Source organism: Zeugodacus cucurbitae, chromosome 4, assembly GCF_028554725.1.
Source record: "Zeugodacus cucurbitae isolate PBARC_wt_2022May chromosome 4, idZeuCucr1.2, whole genome shotgun sequence".
Classification (NCBI taxonomy): domain Eukaryota; kingdom Metazoa; phylum Arthropoda; class Insecta; order Diptera; family Tephritidae; genus Zeugodacus; species Zeugodacus cucurbitae.
In genome coordinates this window covers 52,723,134-52,742,809 of record NC_071669.1, presented here as the reverse complement: position 1 = coordinate 52,742,809, position 19,676 = coordinate 52,723,134, and the positions used below count along the sequence as shown (strand labels likewise).

The 19,676-nt window shown below is 34.2% G+C and overlaps 1 protein-coding gene across 3 annotated transcripts in view; it reads left to right on the top strand.

The window, feature by feature from the left end:
• Positions 1 to 17,097, top strand: part of LOC105217248 (putative phospholipase B-like lamina ancestor) — a 35,770-nt gene extending 18,673 nt beyond the window's left edge. For 2 of the 3 annotated variants that reach the window (XM_011192165.3, XM_011192166.3), the window contains exons 2-5: positions 5,691 to 5,744; positions 13,204 to 14,194; positions 14,830 to 14,946; positions 15,011 to 17,097. In XM_011192165.3, coding sequence (XP_011190467.2) covers positions 13,935 to 14,194; positions 14,830 to 14,946; positions 15,011 to 16,658 — 2,025 coding nt within the window. In that variant the 5' untranslated portion in view covers positions 5,691 to 5,744; positions 13,204 to 13,934 and the 3' untranslated portion in view covers positions 16,659 to 17,097. Of the gene's footprint in view, positions 1 to 1,826; positions 1,978 to 5,690; positions 5,745 to 13,203; positions 14,195 to 14,829; positions 14,947 to 15,010 lie in introns of those variants that run through there. The other variant, XM_011192164.3, reaches the window with a different exon arrangement.
• The last annotated feature ends 2,579 nt before the right edge of the window (positions 17,098 to 19,676 follow it).

Genomic DNA, 19,676 nt, shown 5'->3' with positions numbered 1-19,676 from the left:
AGTTTGGCTTTGGCGTAAGTGCTTTTCAGGGGTGGATCACAAATAATCATTTTTAGTAACGGTTTGAAGCGGTGAAATCTTTAATAGTGTCTCAACAATCCTTTATTTGTAGGGCAACGGAGGCTCAGAACTCATGTTAAAAGATTATGCGAGTATCAAGGGTATAATTTAGGAATAATATTTCTTGGCGACTGGGATCAAGAAAGGAAAGAAACAAGTAACCTTTACTATTTTTTGGTTGTGATTCTACAAGGTTTACAAAGAAGCTGCATCGCCAGCATATTGTCAGCCAGACGTTATTTAGACTTGAAATATTGAACTCTAATTATCTATGAACTAACCTTATAACAAAGACGTACTCCGGCAATATGGAGTACGAATATTCAGTTTCAGAGTTAAGAGTCAGGGAGTTATGCTAACAACTCCCCAACAAATTTTGAACCATATGTTATCACTGTTGGTAACCTAAATGCCTGATTGTGAGTGGTTCTACCCTCTTTAACAAAGTTAAAAACTCTTTAGCGATAGCTACTACGCCTTGAAACACTCTACAGTTGTAAATGCTTGAAGATTGTGCTAGTGAACTTCTTCACGGAATTTCAACTCAATCTTCGAACAAGTGAAGAACGCTATTTCCCAAGTTACGACCAGTTTAGATTGGATTACTCGGATAAAGTAGGTGTCTTATATAGATGCATTAGTCTAAATGATTAACATATTATCGAAATTTTCCTCAGCCTTTCCAAAATACTTCCTCTATGAGGCGCATGTTCTTTATACATATATAATCATCTTAAGGCCATAAGTATTTAAAGCTCTGATCTTCTTTCAATTGGTTATATGCAATTTTTGGTCAACTTAATAAAGGGAGCTATAAGAAATATCTGTCAGACCCGCAATACCAGCTTTCGTCCGTTACTAAGACAATCTAGTTTACTTAATGGAAAGCGTTCTGAATTCTAACTGGTAAGAACTGACAACTAACTACAATTTCATAATCGGTATAATCTGCAACTCAGCAAAGCTGGTATAGTTAGTTATGCATTCAGCGCACATTAATGGATATGACAACCTGCTTCAATCTAGAAACTAACATACTAATTAAGATATCTACATGAAAGTGTGTGTGTCTGCAAATAATTTCAATTTCACTCTAATTAAAATTGATTGTCAATCGCCTGCTTTTTTCCTCGTAGCCATAATTTATGCCGATATGCAAATGATTATGAGTGAAAAAAATAAACTTTTAATTAATTGATATGTAGACACACACCCCCAACCACCCACATTCACATGTTGCTGCTGCTAATTGTTAACTGGAAGGATTTTTTTTTTAATTTTTATATACTCGTATGTGCCTCCATATTTGTTTGTATATAAAACCAGCCAGCCTGCGTTCGAACAGCTGACAGCCGGCATAAAACTTGTACTTGTCAACCTTCAATAAACGCTGCGCCGCTGCAAATCTACGTCACGATCAAGTTTTCAAACGAACACACACTCAGACACGACACTTTAGCGACCAATCGCGCGCACAACCATGATCCATTGACTCGGTTACGTAGCGTAGTATATTCAAAAAAATAAAATCGTACAAAATGTCAGAACAACTCGATAATTGAAATGCAAATCGAACAGAAAAAAACTAAGAAACATTTTTGTATACTTTTTACACCTTCATATACGTACTCTCTTTGACTCTTTGAGTTCATTTTCCGCATTCGCTCGCTGTACGCTCGCACTGTGTTCGCTCATTCAACCGCAACTCAGCGTAGCTCGGAGCACCATCACTACCACCTCCATCAGCTGCGCCACCAGTCCCAATACAACACCACCGATCGCGCTCGCCTAATCCGTCGTTTTCGCGCCGCTTTTATTGTAGTTCTGTACGTACACTCGCTCCGCGCTAACGTATATCCAACGCTCGTTGCTGTGCATTTCGCAGTTCAACAACATTGAGTATATCTTTTATCGAAGGTACCGCATAATCGCGCTTATTCATATATAATACTATATTAAATTGTGATTCACTTGTGCTTTTTTTTTGATGAAATAGTTGCATTTTAATCGCGTTTTTATGAAAAAAAAATAATTTTTTTGTGTTTACGATTAACTGCAGCGTTTAGTCGATGATTCATTTTGAACTTCGTGAAATTTCCGGCTTATCGCCACTTTGGATTTCTTTATCTAGACTGGTGGCATAGCATGGCTTGGCATAGTGTTTTGTTTACACGTGTATCAGTCGGTGAGCACGTGGCCATGTGGCGGCTGCTCCATATAAAATTGCGCCTACTTTCCACTGCTGGCCTTGTGAACTATGGCACTGTGCGGACTAGTGGCTGAAGTGTGGTTTTGTGCGAAATATATTTATGAGAAAAAATTTAGGAAATATTTCTATGAAATGTGTGTGCTATTTTCCCCGCCAGTGTATGTGTGTGTGTTTGTTGTGTTGTCAAGCGTTTGTCGTGCTTTAATTATCTCACTTATGAATATGATTTACAACTTCGCTTATGTTTTTTGTATTTTCATATATATTTACTAAAATTTTTTTGTGAACTTTAGTGTGGGCGTTTTAATTGATGACACACTTACATATGTTCATATATGCACGTCTGTGTATATGTATGTATGTATTTATAAAACGCTAATTAGCACAATGTGAAGAAAGACAGCAAAATGTTTCAGCAATGCAACACTTTTGTGCTAATTATGGAAGATTTGTGTTTGTGTGTGTGTTTGTGTTGTAAACGAGTTTTATTAAAATATTTAAGGAAGCTGATTATGCCTGCTGTGGAATGTTTTGCGCGTAATTTCACTTTAACTATTACCTTTGTTAACTTAAAATTCAAGCGCAGTACTTTTAATGTGAGTGCATTAAACAGGGTGGTTCGAAAGTGACTTTCTTTTGGCAAAAAAAAAATAGTTAAAATGTTTAATAATTTTTTTGCTTAATTTCAGAATTAACTTTCTACTTTTATTGAGCAGGGTGGTTCAAATGTAACTTTATTCAAAAAATAAAAAAATAAAATTTCTTAATCTGCAGCAATTTTTTCAACTATTCACTTTTTAATGTTAAAAGTTGTAAATAAACAGGGTGGTTCAAAAGTAATTTTCTATAAAAAAATATATAAAGATTATTTCTGTAATTTTTATAGTTTAATTGCACAATTCACTTTCTGAATTATATAGGGTGGTTAAAAATCATAAAAAATTTTGTATGTTAGGTTGGTCCAAGAGTCACTTTTCCATTGAACAAAAGGAAATATTCAGTTATTTTCACATGTTCTTAAATAATTTTTTCAAAGCCTCATTAAAAGTTTTGGTCCTCCGCTACCATGAGAAGTATTGTTGTGCATCATCGCCATACTACAAGTGTAACTACTGTGCTATGTGAGCTATACGATCTAGTGGCCTCTTTATACTCTCGCAACAAATTTGCTAAGAGAGTATTATAGTTTAGTATTATAGTTTTGTTCACATAACGGTTGTTTGTAAGTCTTAAAACTAAACGAGTTAGATATAGGGTTATATATATCAAAATAATGAGGGTGACGAGTAATGTTCAAATCCGGATGCCTGTCTGTTCGTCTTGAGTAAAAAATTATCTTAATGAAACTTGGAACACGCGTTTCTTGACACCATAAGAAGGTTAATTTCGAAGATGGGCGGGATCGGACCACTGCTACGCCCACAAAATGGCGATAACCGAAAGCTTTATGTGTTATAACTAAGCCATAATTTAAGCTAAGAAAGTGAAATTTGGTACAAAGGAAAGTGGGCGTGACCCCGCCCCCTACTAAGTGTTTTGTCTACATCTCGTAAACTACTAAAGTTATATCAACGAAACTCTAAGTAGTCGTTTTTTCAGGCATTTCCTTATATATTCCAAAAATGGAGGAAATCGGATTATAACGCCCACCTCCCATACAAAGGTTACGTTGAAAACTACTAAAAATGCTTTAATTCAGCCAGGAAAAATACCAGACACCTTAAATGTATTATAAAGAAGGCACAGAAGAGCTGCACTCAAAATGGTATACATAATTTTAAATGGGCGTGGTTCCACCCACTTATGGGTCAAAAACCATTTCTCCGAAACTACTCGACCAATTTCAATGAAATTCGGTTTGTAATATACGGTCTCTATATCCCCAAAGGGAAAGTATCGCTTCCATCAGCCCAGTAGCGCTACTAAGTTTTCTTAGAGCTACACGACTGAATGATATACTGTGATAACAGGAGAGGGCATAATAGACCTTAGGTTGCAGTGCGATCCTCAAATCAACTCTATCTGTTTTTTATCTATCTTTTGCAATAATAGGCGTGTTTTGTTTGACCAACAAATTAAGCTATTAGCTTATTTTGTATGGAAGACTTAGCCAACATAATTATGTTGGCTTGTCATAAGCTATTATAGCTTGTATATTGATCTAGAGGCATTGCCAGTTCATCGCTTTTTTTCATTCACAATAGTTAGGTTTTCTCCAAAAATAGTAGTTGGCAAAGCGAGAAACCTCATTTTGACAGAAAAAAATGTAAACAAACCAAGATTTTAAATCCTACCGATGTGCAAAATGGCAAATAAAATCTTTATCCATATTTATTTTGACCATCCCGGATCTAATAATGCTTGTAAATTCCTTAAAAGATCGGAATATTATGGAAAAGCGGTAAACAAAAGTAAATTTGATTTTTAATTTCAACAGTTTTTTTTTCAAATAAATTACATATCAGCTGAGAGTTTTTGTCTTATTAGTCTAGTCTATTCAATACTAAAAGTATACTGAACTCCAAATTTCTTCTTAGAAGAGACATTTTGTTAACTCCACTCTATAAAATGTAAAAAAAAAAATAGATTATGTTAGGTTATCTTATGATTGTCTGAAGGATTTCGTATGGTATATAAATCAGATATGATAAAAGTCTTTATAGATTTCTACTAATCTACCAACAACATCGTTGAGGTCTTTCGCTAAAAGCTCTTCTCTAATGTCTTCGCGGTGTTCGCTCGTAACAATGATTATATAACCCAATCCATAGTCTACTCTTTACTTTACGCCCACCCAAACTGTCTTCCATTAAGCTATGGATATATCATGCAACTGTATGTCAAAAATACATATCAATTTACGCGATTCATGTGCGCGTGCGCTTTGTATAGTAGTAAAAATAAATATCTGTTTACTTAGCTTTGCGTGCGATAATTTGCTGCTAAGAATACAATCAATACGCTGAGCGTACAAAAGGTTGCATTATAACAATAATAAAGTGTTAATTACAAGTGTAGGAGAGCTCCTGCGCGCCTATGCATAATACATACAGTAAATTGGAAACTAATATTGATGATATTATTATTGTTGGGCGATCGGCATAAGCGCCTTTATTTATTTAGCTGTCTGGTATTATTCAAAAGACGGATCACTTGCTTCTACATAATGGAGCGAACGAGTGGAGTAGTTGGAATCGCTTTCACAACTCACAAGTGAATTTAAATATGGGAAGCGGTGTATGCAAATGTACTTAGAAATTTATATATTATGAATTGTATTATATGTAGGATCACCTGAAGCTATATTTATCGGTATTCAGTGAATAAGTATTTAGCTTTTCGTGTACATAATGTTATTATTATCTTTTTAAAATAGGATATCTGTTTCTATAATGAAAACAAAATTTTATTTTTCTTTTAGTACTTCAATGGGGTGACTTGTGGAACAGTGCTCTCCTGAACCCGGGACCAAAAGGTAAATAGTAAAAATATTTATTAAAATTTGTCTGGAATAATAATTATAAATTATTAGATAAAAATAAAAAACACAAAGTACACCAACTTCTTCCATTCTTGGAATGGAGAAAGCTTTATGTAAGCTTTTAGGCTCAAATTAGATTACAAATTAATATGTTATTAAAAAGAACCCCATTCACACTGACCAAAATTTGGTTTTACGATATTAAAAAATATATTACTAGAATCAGAAATCTTAACTTTTGTAAATTGTGCTTTTACAACAAAAATTTTAAGTGCTTTTAGAGCTTTTGATTGTCTTAAAAAGCTTTCAATGAAAATTAAATATAACATTAAGTATTTAAAAGATATCCATCGACTTATATTTCTGTCATAAGAGTATACATATCTATCCTAACTACCAAAAGCTCTCAGGGTATCAAACATTGACCCCTTAAATAGCACACAAGTGTCATAGAACTATGAAAATACTTCTTCCTCATAACATGTATGTACATATATGAAGAACCCATATTCATATGAGTTAATAAATTTTGATTTTTTGAAATTGACAGCACATTACAGCTTGAAGTTGGTTGTTATAAAGAAAGTATGATGAAAACGAAAAAATAATGTATATAAGTTTATCAAAGTACATACATACATATATTTCTATTGAAAAAATATATTTCTAGTTCCATAGCTTCACTACTTCTCCTACACTGTGTAGTAAAAATTAGAATTAGACGTCGAGAGATAAGAAAACGTCACAAAATTGACATTTATTTGCAACGAGTTGACACTTGTCAATGTTAATGACAGTTTAATGACAGTGCCGAATATATATATAAATTTAAATGCATACTCTCTCTCTCTCTCTGAATATTTCCAACAAATTAAACGCACATAAAATAACTGTATGCAGGTGTTAATAATTATCGCTATAATAAAACCCAGTAAATAGAACATTGCAACAATGAAATAACTGTAATTAATGTATGTATATATGTACATACATATATCTATCGCCTTTAGTTAACTCCACACGCCAAGTGATTTTGCATAAAAGTTTACATTTTCAAAATCGCCCACACTGACAATTTATTCCACTTTCAAAAGCACATTTTGGACTAATTACCACAAATACACGGCTAATAACAATTATATCTGGATGTTGAACAACAGGCATGTTGATTACCCTTCAAATCGTTGCTAATAAATTAAGTGCCACGGTGTTTTAGAAATATTTTCGCACAATAAAACCAACAGACATAAATAAGTATCCACATAATTAAAAAAAAAAATGAGTTTAGGAAATGCTTAGAAAACATATAAATTAAAAGCATTAATTTTTACTTACAATAATAATGTTCTTATATATATGTAATTATGTACATATGTATGTATTCTCTTGCAATCACTGTCAAAATTTCCACAAATCATCATCTGTATATTATATACATACATATGTATGTAAGTAAGGCGCGTCTGCCTTTGAAATTTTCATAGTTTACATTACATTTGCTAAAAAATCGCATTTTTCGCCTCGAAATGTAATTATTTTTCCCACTTGCTTTGATTTTTCGTATACTGGGCTTTGTTGGGCTTGTATTCCCAGTCTATTAGTCTTTAATTTTTCGCATTTCAATAAGAGCTTGTTTACATTTCAATTTACATTTCGTTTACAATTTAATATTATAGAAATTTGCAATTAATGTCAAGAAGGAATGTAGACGGTATATATGTAGACTTTGCTCGTTAATAATGATATAGAATAACGTCTTAAGATTGTTCAAATTATTTTCCAAACATTATAGATAATTTTTTTATAAACAAAATAATTCAATATTCAATTAAATTTGGACCACAATGGACCTGCTCGATCAGTAACAACAATAAAGTCTTATAAGTCAGACACAAGCCAATTTCCTCTATAGTAGTTTTATCATTGTTTGGTAGTTCGATCTGAGCTTTATAATTAGTTCTTATCTGTTTTTATACATTGAGATTTACCTTTTCGTTGTCTTTACCTAATCTCTCATATTAAGAAGAGTCTATAGAGACACTCATGTGCTCATGTCATCATCATACTATAACTTCACTGGTCTATCAGTTTGAAATCATCAGATAACTTCCGGATTTTTGAGAATGGCTGGGTTAAGGGTCATCTTTAAGCGTTCGCTTTTATGGTACGAAGCGAATACCGATTTTTATTATTCGATAAAGAACTCTAAAATGGTAGTTTTATTTGGGGAATCTGCGGCTACAACAACAATAATAATGTCATTATGTATATATTATGAGGTTAAAACCATTGATGGTATGAGTTGAGAAACATTTTCGAGAGGGAGATTGAGAGAGAGAGAGAGCATTGAAAGTTTTTGCAATTTAGGATCACTGGATAGTTTTTCGTGACTTTTTTCGATCTGTATTGTATATATATTTGATTTTATAATACTTGATCGAAATCCTGAAACATCTTTAGAAGATTAAATAGTCTTGAAACATACCCAATGCTTCCGCCGTTTTTTTGTATTTTTTTTTATAAATTTAATTTGTTTTGTATAAAAACGGTTACAAATGCCGATGAGCCTCAGCCGCACTTTTCTTGGAATTAAAAAAGAAAAGCAAAATTTCACCCAAAAGTCGAGTATTCGGCTCAAAAAGTGACATTTTCAGATGAGAATAAGTTTGGGATGCAAACAGATCTCTACAAATATTTTGTTGGGTTAATTTTTGAAACAAATGTCCAAGTTCGATATAAAACGATTTAATCGATCAGTGCTTGACCCTAGAGACATCTATTGGAAAACGGCGGAAGCAAAGTTGTAGACCTAATAGTAATTTCGAATCACTCATCTATTATCAGAGCTGGATTGAATGATTGAGACCACTTCGAGTTATCTTCAACTTCTATGTAAAGGCAAATTATTGAATAATTTCTCTATCAAAAGCGTAATCTGCTCAACCCTTTTCAACTGCATGCTTTTTATAGAACATTGACGTATGAAAATTAACAAGAGTAATAAAATGCGAATGATGAATTTCAATCGGCACAAGACACCACTCACAAAATACCAGAAGCTACTTTTTTGAAATAAAAATGATATTTAATTTCACTAAACGTCAGCATTGAACCAACAATAAAAAAATTTGAAGAATTTACGTCTTCATGCGAAGGACAATAAAAACATACAATCAGAAGAGACTATATTCAATAAAAAAAAAACCTTTTGAAAAGCTACATACAATAATTGATCATTCGTATACAAATTTTACACAAAAAATTTACAAAATCATTATTACCACTTCAACGCGAGATTTCAATTTCCGAAGCATTGAAAAGTCATGTGGCGTCAATAAATGGACGAAGTGGAAGAAAGGCTGCTGAAAAGTACATACTTATATACATTCACTCACTACATTCTGCCCGCAATAAAAGAACACACAGAGATAACCTCTAAAAGCGCGCAATTACCACATTAAAATATCTTTTAGTATAAACAATTAGTGGCAAGTGAGGGTGAATAGTCGAAATCGATTAAAAAAATTAACCATTACGCATTCCTTTGAGTTGTAGTGGATAATTATTGCAAACGAAAGCACGCGCCGTGCGCTTTATTTAATGTTTATGCATACAGTGATGGGCAGTGAAATGGGTACATGCAGTTGTAGAGGGTTTTATTAAGTAAAAGTTGATTTTTTTCTCATTTTTCAGTAATAGTTATAATGTAAAATTAAAGATTTTTCAAAAATATAAGAAATTCAATATTTTCAATAATACTCTGGACAGTGAATTTACTTTAGTTTTATTAAGTAAAAGGTGATTTTTACGGTAATAATTCACCGTAAATTGTACAATTAAATATTTTTATAAAATACATGAAATACAATATTTTCGAGAATACTCTGGATAGTGAATTTACTCTAACACATTGTAAGACTACTTTTAAATGAATTGTGACTACAAAATTATATTTCTCTTTCTTCCTCTTGAAATTGAAATGAAAAACTAAATTTCTATAAAAAAATGAAAAAAAAATCGTGTTCTTATTTGACTGCCCACCACTGTATAAAGCTTAAAAAATTAGCATTACTCGAATATATGATAAAAAAAAAAATATTTCTTCTTTGTATACATTTAGTTTTTAACTTTTAAAACTATCATATACACCTTTGCGCAGATTCTTAATTATTCTTATATCGAAATTGGCAGCCCGCTTCCAGTAAGAAAGCGCGCACGCAGCAGAGTAGACATCAAGTGCTCTAATCCGAAATATAATTATTTTTGCTTTTGTTTACTAAATTTTTTGGTGAAATTGTATTTATTTTTTGGTGATTTGTTTTTATCACTTTTGGTCTAAAATGTACTTAAATAAAAAGCGCTTGTTTAATTTAGAAAAAAAAATGGAATTTAGCGAATTTCTTTTATTTGTTGTTTTGTAAAATTGGCATAATATGTTGTATGCTAAAATACTTCAACTTGCCGTGCATTTTGTTTACAAATCACTTTCGCATTTAATGTTTTCTAAAATTTCTGTTTACATTTCGCAATAAACCGCAATTGTGGCTATAAATCGCATTTATTAGTTTAAAACAAACGTTTTGCATTGTTTTCAAATATTTAGATTAACAAAGAGTAAAAACAAAGTTTAGCTATTTCTATCTATATTCTATTCATAGTATACATCTAGGAATGTTCGCATGCGATCGAGCTACAAAAGAACACTCGTTAAATATGAAAGTACGTGTAAAATAACAATATAATTACCGTAATCTTAATTGTGATCTCTCCAGACATCACAAAACAACAACAATTAAGTACTTTTTACTTGAGATGTTATTACTTAAATACTTTCAGAGCAAATAGCGCCGAAAAAGTTTAGATCTCTTTCTTAATGAGTGCAAATGTCGCCGTGCCACGACAGCAAAACTTTGTGGGGAATGCTTTATAAAAATACAGTTATTATAACATTAAGATCTGAAATAGTAGATTTATTCTCTTAAAGAGAGTACAGAGACTACTATCTATAATCCATTGATCCACCCTACATTAGCAATTAGGAGTCGACAAAGCGCCCTGAACCTATTACAAATCTGCAGAGATTTTTAACTTCTATAATCGCTATGTTGCGAGCTTGTTCAAAAAAGTGAGATCCGAGAAATCTTTTTCTTAATCTCGCAAAGACATTCCAGAAGAAAGTGATTAGATAATTCCACCTCGTTCTCCTCCATGCAGCTTCTACAGCTAGCATGCAGTAAGATTTTTAACCTCACAGCGTGGATCCCGATAGGATAATGGCCAGTAAGATTTCCTAGGAGTGGCACGCTTTACTGAGGGCGAAGAGCTCAGTAGACCTCCTGCGGTTTACCTTAGGTCAGAAGATATGGCGACTGTGTAAGTGCTAGTGACTGACCAGCTCAGCCGGGACCCATCTGTCCATTACTAAACCGCAATAGGACAACAGCGCTCCTACATGTATTACAGTGAGACTGACGTTCTTGACCTTGCAAGCTCATCAGCCTTACAATTTCACGCGATTCCGCCAACTATAGTGAAGATAGGCTTTCCTTGACCCAAATTTAAGCGTCAGTGAACTCAAGGCTAGTATCGCCGCTCTACTATCGGCGGTAGTGGTTGCTGCGTTTCGAGCAATATAAACACCGCTTCCTTAAAAGCTGTCACTTCTGCTTGAAAAACGCTGCAATAGTCGGGAAGCCTGAAACTAAGGCTCATGCGAAGTTCCCGAGTAAACTCCCCCACCCACCTTTACCGCTAACTTCGATCCATCCGAAAAGAGGCTCACCGCACCTCTTCTCCAGCGACTCCCGACCCAACGTCGTTTGAGGGAATAAGAGCAGAGAAGTTGTAACTCCTAGACATACATTTGGAAGTAGTATATAATAGATTATATACATAGATTATGGTACTATCCGAAAAGCTCCATATTTTTTTAAATCTTCGGAGCATATTTCCCAGAAAATTATAAACTGGGATCGAAAATAATAGATTAGATTTTTTATCAACTTGAAATTTTTCGAATAAAGTCTTGATTATGAAAAAACATTGATTTCTAATAATTTCTATTTTTTCAACGAATACTACCATTTGAATCTTCTGATTAATTATCTATTCCGATTTTTACATTATAATATTCAAGAAGATGTCATATATAGGTGTTATGCTATAATACGGATCTCTTTAGCTCCTAGCATGAAAAATAGAGAGCGAGAGGTAGAAAAATCACGCGAAGCTTTCGTGTGTTTCTTACAAGCAATAAACTGACCAGCCATTTTAAGATTTAAGATCACGCTTGATCCAATTATAAACAACAGAGAAGTGCTGCTGCGCATGCAATAATAATATTAATAATCATTAAAATAGTGAAAAGGAAATCCACATTTCAGAAATAAATATGAAATCTCATGCATACCACATAATGCCGTCTGACTATCTGCAATTGCTGGAAAACATCGATTTATTGGCATAATATTTGCGTTTCAGCGATTATTTATCTGTTTATTTAAATTTGGTCTAATGCTCTACAATCTAAAGCGTAGAACCCACGCCTGTCTGCCAGTAAGCATTTAAAAATTATTTATCTACTACACACCGCCTTTCAACAATGCGATTTTCACTTTAGGTAAATATTTTATGAACAATTTCCCCCGCACAAATATTTAATAAACTCTATGCTGGGGTCATATGGTAGATGGCGCAAATGCATAAAAATTTTCCACGAGATGCCAAAAATGGCATAAATAAATATTTGCTTGAGAAAAAATTTGAGTAATAAATTTTAGAATTTGAATTAGATGATTTTATAAACATTATTAGGGATTTTTTACGCAATCGAAATTGACTTCATTCAACGAATAAGTGTAATTAATTTGAAGAAGTGGTATTATAATGGAAGTAATTGAGGTTATGTGGGTGTGGGGAGAGAATGATTTGGTTTTTGTTTGAGAACGCGTAATTATTTTTTTATCTCAGAAGTTAGATAATTAGTATTTAGCATTTTTTGATGATTTGTACTTAACCGGAAATGCCAGTAATAGTATGGGAAATCAATATTTATTTAAGTTTTATACTAGTATATGGATTTTTATTATTTATCTGCACTTACCTTTTCAAAAATGGTTTTCAGAGAATGGTACTGCTTCGAATTTCAAAAATTCCTTTACCGTTATTTCATATTCCATGGCTTAAGTTGATCTGGAATATACGAAGGGGTGCTTTACTGTTGTGTCTGAATATCTGTAGAAAGAAATTAATAAAAAAATGTAATAAATTAATAAATAAAAATTAATAAAATTTTTTTATTTTTTTATAAATATTTATTTTTAAATATATTTTACATTATAAATATTTATTTTTAAATATATTTTATTTTTTTAATTTTAAAAAGATTTCTTACATTTTTATATATTTTTTATATTAACTCATCAATTAATTTTATATTTTTTTTTACTTCCAGGGACTTTATTGACCAAAAACTCAAACTAACTCCGGCCTATTTTACAAAATTAAACACAAAAAAGACAACAAAAATTTTCGGCAATCAACATTAACTTTTCAAAGTTCTTCCAACACAACCGATACTAAAAGGAACACAGCAATCTTAGTGGCATTTACCGCCGACACAACAAATACATAACCAACTATTTGCATTTATAGATCATCAAAAATAAATAAAATTGAAGAAGTGGCAGTCAGACATCACAGAACATAGTTTCTCATCCTACAAACAAAACAGCTAGCGATCTAAACGCCTCCTCCGATGAGCAACACGGTCGTTTTGCCAGTCAAAGTGGCCATAGAAACCCAATACCTCGGTGCTAACCATCACGCTTGTGCCAACACTTCACGCACAGTTGTTGTTGCCGCGAACAACATCAACACACACCGCCGCAGCTTTGGACATTCGTACGCTGCACGCGCCGATCACAATTATCGTCGTGTATAAAACCCTATACCCATATCATTTGGTGCTGTTACCAGCTAAATTTTTCGTGTGAAATCAAATCTAACTCCAAATAATCTGTATTAAAATATAAAAACAAAGAAACAAGAGGCTCATATCTATAAAACAAAGAACGCAAGTAAAGGCGTAATAAAAGAAACTAGAAGTTGTATAAGCAGCGTTTTAGGCGCTTAAACCCTTTCCTTTCGTTTTTGTAACCAGTAAGCTTCAAGACGGCCGGTACAATGCTTAAAGTTGTCGGAGCATCTTGGCAAAAAACTCGGATAGGGACTTACATCCTTATCGGTGCTGGTTTACTTGTGATCGGAGCATTCTTCATTAGCTATATGGATCGTCCGAAATATAATGGTACCTATTGTGCTACGGCATTTTGGTCGAAACAGACTGGATTTCACATTGAATACTGGAAACAACAAAATGATCTTCTTAACATTCCAAAGGGTGCTGCTAGAGTCTGCTACAAGGATTCCATCTATGAGAGTGGGTAAGTGATTTTAGAAGTCTAAAAAATAAGTAAGATGTCCTTTTATATAACCAGATTTAGTTTATATAAAGCGCTTCCCAAAAATATAAAAAAGAGTAACTCTAGACTAAAGTCCTAGGAAAGAATATTTCCTGCTTTGCTTTAATAGGTTAAAAGTACACGCCTTGGAGTTGATTTGATAAAAAAAAAATACTACTTCCTCCTTCTTGTTAGCTCTTTTTTCTCGATGCCTTGGAGTTTAAATTTTTCTATATATTCTTTATAGTCCTGTTTTTTGACCAATATTTGCTAAGAAACATTTCTTCAACTTATCGAAGACGAAAGTTGTTCAAATGTCCTCATTATTATCTTCATCCAACGTATGGATCATTATAAATGGTTTCTTCGGTAACTTATCGAATGCAGTGCCATCTACTGATCGTATTTTGTTTCCCTTATTATGTTTCTTCAACAAATTATCGATGTATTTCAACAATTAGAGTTTAGAGATGGACTTTCAATCCACTTTTTAGAAATTAAGAAACTTTCAATACTACTATTTCACTCATAAGGCTTGAAAGCCTTTCCTGTAAACAATTTACATTTGATAGCAGTTCTCATAGTTACTGACGTTTTAATTTCTCTTTATTTTACAGTTGGGCGCAAATTGAGGTCGAAACACAACGAACCTATCCCGACTGGGTACAGGCTTTCGGTGCTGGCATACTTGAGGGCTCTTTGACATGGAACAACATCTACAATCAATGGAAAAAGTAAGTAGACCACGAATATTTTCCTCTCGAGCACATATTTAACTCTCTCTCTTTCCCTCAACAGCACCATCGAATCGTCCTGCAATCGTGATGAGAGTTCACAGAATTTTTGCACATGGCTGCGCAAACTACTCGACGATAATTATATGAGCATCAAAGAGACGGCTTTGCAACGTGGCGAACATGATCACTACTGGCATCAGATCAGTCTTTACTTCAGACAATTGGAGGGTCTCGAGACCGGCTATATACGCGGCGCATCACGTGCACGTTCAGATCTCGAAGAGGAAATACCATTCTCCGATTTTCTGCTCTTGAATGCTGCTGCAGACATACAAGATCTGAAAATATATTTTGAGAATTTCGTACTGAAGACGGAGAATCAAACAGTTGCTGATGCGCAGGCAAAGGCTACAGAAGTGGAGAATGCAGCTGATGCGGCTCCGGCTGCGGAAAGCGGACCAAAGAACTTCTTTTTACCGAGCGCTACAATGCTAACCAAAATCTTTCAAACTGCCGATTCACCAACATGGCGGTTACTCTTCGGTCACAGCACCGCCGGCAGTTATGCTTCAATGCTACGCATACAGAAACGTTATAAATTTCATTATCACTTCTCACCGAATCAACGCTCGAATACCGTGCCCGGTGTGGACATCACATTCACCGGTTATCCAGGCATACTCGGCTCCACCGATGACTTCTACATTGTTAAGGGACGTCAGGTGCAATCGATTGTCGGTGGTGTGGGCATTAAAAATGAGAATCTCGACTTGTGGAAGACTGTAAATGTCACACAAGCCTTGCCGTTGGCGGCACGCGTCATGGCCGCAAATCGTATTGCGCAGAATCGACGCACCTGGGCGAAGGCAATGTCGCGTCACCCCTTCACTGGTTGCAAACAGTGGATAACGGTTGATTTGAATAAATTACGTCCGCAAGACAATTTGTATATGACTTTGGCGGAGGATGAGAAGCACGACGATGCCGCATTGCCTTTGAATGCAGCCGATGAGGCGGCCATTAATGAGCGCCACAATCGCAATAAGGGTTTGGTGTGGATCGTCGAACAATTGCCTGGACGCATGCATCTCAAGGATGTGTCAGAGAATTTCCTAACGGGTGACAACTCCACATGGATCGCCAATGGTGTGCCATATTTTGATGAGATGTTGCAAGCTAGTGGTGTAACGCCTGAAAATGCCTATGATGATATGAAAGCCAAACTCGAGGAAGAGCTCACCAACCTCGAGGCCGTCGATCAGTTTATGCGCAAACACGGTTTTCGTGGCGATCTGTTGGGTGAAGAGTCCGTGGCTTATGGCAATATTGATATCAAGCTGTTCTCCTACAATGCTCAGATTGGCATCAGTGATTATCATGCCTTTGCTGGCCCGATCTTTATACGGCTGCAGCATGTACAAACACGCGAGTCCGTGGCAAGCGTTGCCAGCGAGTCGACGGATATTGCATCGAATTTGAAGGACGATCGTTTGAGTGTGAGCATCGATGATGCGGCCCAACTGGCGGAGCTGGAGCGCATCACCGATCGCCGTTCCGTGCGTAATGACATGCAAGCGATCGCTATGCGCGAGGCTTCGAACGGCCCCTTCAAGTGGTCTGAGGTGGCGAATCATATGTCCGATGTTGAGCATCAAGGTCATCCAGATGAATTCAACTTCGGCAAAGTGGCACCGAAATGGGCGTGGTAGCAAGTAGCCGCTTTTGTATTTAGTTTTACAGTCAAACAGACATCCATACATACAAACATACTCCCACATTTGTACATACATAAATACATACAGTAGCCATTTTAATTTGCCGTGTGGAATTTTATACCATTTACATATTATATTGTAACTTATTCGCTTGTGTTCTACCGAAATTCATGTAAAAACCAAACAAATTTTTATTATTTAGTAAATTTTATGATTTCTAAAGAATTCGAAACGATTGCATCTAAAGAGAATTGTTGTGATTTTAAGTCGATTGTGCAAAACTTTTTTTCGATTTTATTGTATAATGTAATAGTGATTTGTTAAAAAAATATATAACTTTTGTAAGTCCATAGTTTTAAAAAGCATATAAATTTGTATTGTGAAAAACTAAACTTTAGTCTTCCATAGTGTCGTCCATTTTGGTAGTTTTTTTTATAAAAATTAAATAAATGCATATTGAGTGTACAAGATCGGTTTAAGATTTCTAACTTTTATACAGAGCAATTGTGAGAATAAAAAATACATAAAAATAGAAAAAACTTTTCGTTTTATTTTAAAGGGTGCAATATTTTTATAAAAAACAGTAGTTATTTTCTCTCTTTCATGTGTCCTTTCAGCAAAGCAGAATACCAGAGTTCGACTATCAGACCACTGTAGTGTATTTCAAGCGAATGTTACTGCAATTAAAGAAGGGCTTCCTGTTTTGACAAGGAAGGTGCTTACGTCAAGAAACATATTTATATTCACAGACAGCCAAGCGGCTTTAAAATCACTAAAGTCTCTAAGGGTTTCTTCGAAGTTGATGAAGGAATGCCTAGAGGTGTTAATAGAACTAACTTCCTATTTTACGATAAATCTGCAATGGATTTCAGAACACAGCGATATTCCAGGTGATTGTGAGGCAGATGAACTTGCCAGATTGGGCACAACGTTGCAATTAGAACCCCATATATAGAATACTAGCAGACCCGGTCACACGTTTTGTGGCTAAGATATACAATCAATCATGGCTTCGATGACGATACAAAGTTCATTACAAAGTCGAGGTTGATTTATGTTATAGAGCATGATGACAACTAATGCTATTTTTAAATGTAAAATTAAGTGGTGACATGGCATCCAGGCAACTCCAATGATTATAAAAATCCTTTGGGATTGTTCTCATCCTAATTTATATCTGTGTCAGCTCTCCTGTAACAAAATTCTAAATTGTCGCATTGACATCGACGACATCTTTGTTTTTTGCGACCAATATAGGTTCACTCCACCAATTATGGGTATTATATTGTTGTTTTATGTCCGGAAAGAGACAGAAGAGACAGAGATCTGTTTGAAATGTTATTAATCCATCGAGGTGTCAACTGTGATCTTACCAATTCCAATATCTAGCAACTGCTTCTACAATCGCAGTTTGATCTTGTTGCAAAAACACTTGTATGTATAAATAAGCGATTTTTTATGCGCCGTACTTCCCAAATTATCAACTTGTATATCTGGAGAATCTTCGTTATAACGCTATTTTTGGCGATTTCGTTGATTTGCAATTTAGGAGTAATTTCAATGCCGAATGTACAGATTGTGTGCCTACTAACAGGTTGCCAAATTGCCCCTATTCCCGTTATGCTTTGATGGTGAAAATGAGTGAAATCGGTTCAGGAATTACCACGGTCCTCATATACAATATATGTTGATTTTCGTTATTCTATTTGTCTTTATGCCTAATATATGGGTTAAATTGTGAGTTATCTTAATATAATTAAATTAATAAATTGTGAGAGTATAAAATATTCGGTTGGACCCAAACTTAGCCTTTACTTACTTGTTACAAATTGTTTTGGGTTATCGACACTACCTTACACAATTGAACAATGACAAAAATATTTTAACAAAGCAACAATGACTATCTTCAAAATATTATTATTTATATATATTTTATATCATAAACAATATGCTGCATACATATGAACATGCACATGAATTGAGAATTAACAAATGAAAGCGACTGCAAAAATAAAGAACAATACGTATCTGAGTAAACATAGAGATATATATGAATGATTGGTTAAGAAAATACCTACATCTAACAGCTACCTTTACTACCTAATAATAAAAATGTAACTAAGTAACTAAATTTCATCAAAATCCATTCAGCCGTTTAGGCGTGAAAGAGTAACAGACAGACAGAGTTACTTTCGCATTTATAATATTAATATGGATATATGAGTTTGGCTACATGTAATACCTAATCGACAAATATGTCATAGAGTTGGCTGAGTCTCAGCCTTGCTAAGCAAGCAGACAAACGTGGTCGGAATGGAATATAGGCCACAATTGCCGATTGTTGAAATTTAAAAGAAATCGATATAAGAGCGCTGATAGGAGTTCTAATGGGACACTGTTTGATTGGTAGACATGCCTGAAGATTGAGGATACCGTGCAATGGTTACTGCAGAAGCTGTCAAGAAATAGAAGTAGAAGAAACTGTAGAATATCTTTTATGCAGATGCAAAGCTTTATATAGGAAAATAATGGCAAATATCGGTCGCGGTTTCCTCGACGATATCTCGGAAGTTGCGTAGTTAAAGACTTTTGCATTAATTAATTTCATCAAGGCCACTGAGTTATTCAATGAGGACATTATAGTGTGAGGAGATTTTTGTCCCGGTGGAAAAACTTCACGACATTTTATCGAAACGATTTCATGTTATTGGTGACAAAAAAAACGTTGTTTTGTTGTTTTTGCTTATAATGGATTAAGTGTATTTCATAAAATTGTTTTCTTTAGAATCTGTGAGTAATTATGAATATTGATTAAATTTTTGATAAATAAAATGATGTAAGTTTACACTATTGGCAGGTCTAATAGTGTAGTTATAAATTTTGAAATTCTCTTAAGGAGGTCTAGTCAGTGCTATTTTTAAGGCTTCTAAACTCTTGAATATTGTGTAGCCATTAATTACAATGAAGCGAAGAACTCTGAGTTGAAAGGCTTGAATCAATCATTTTAATATT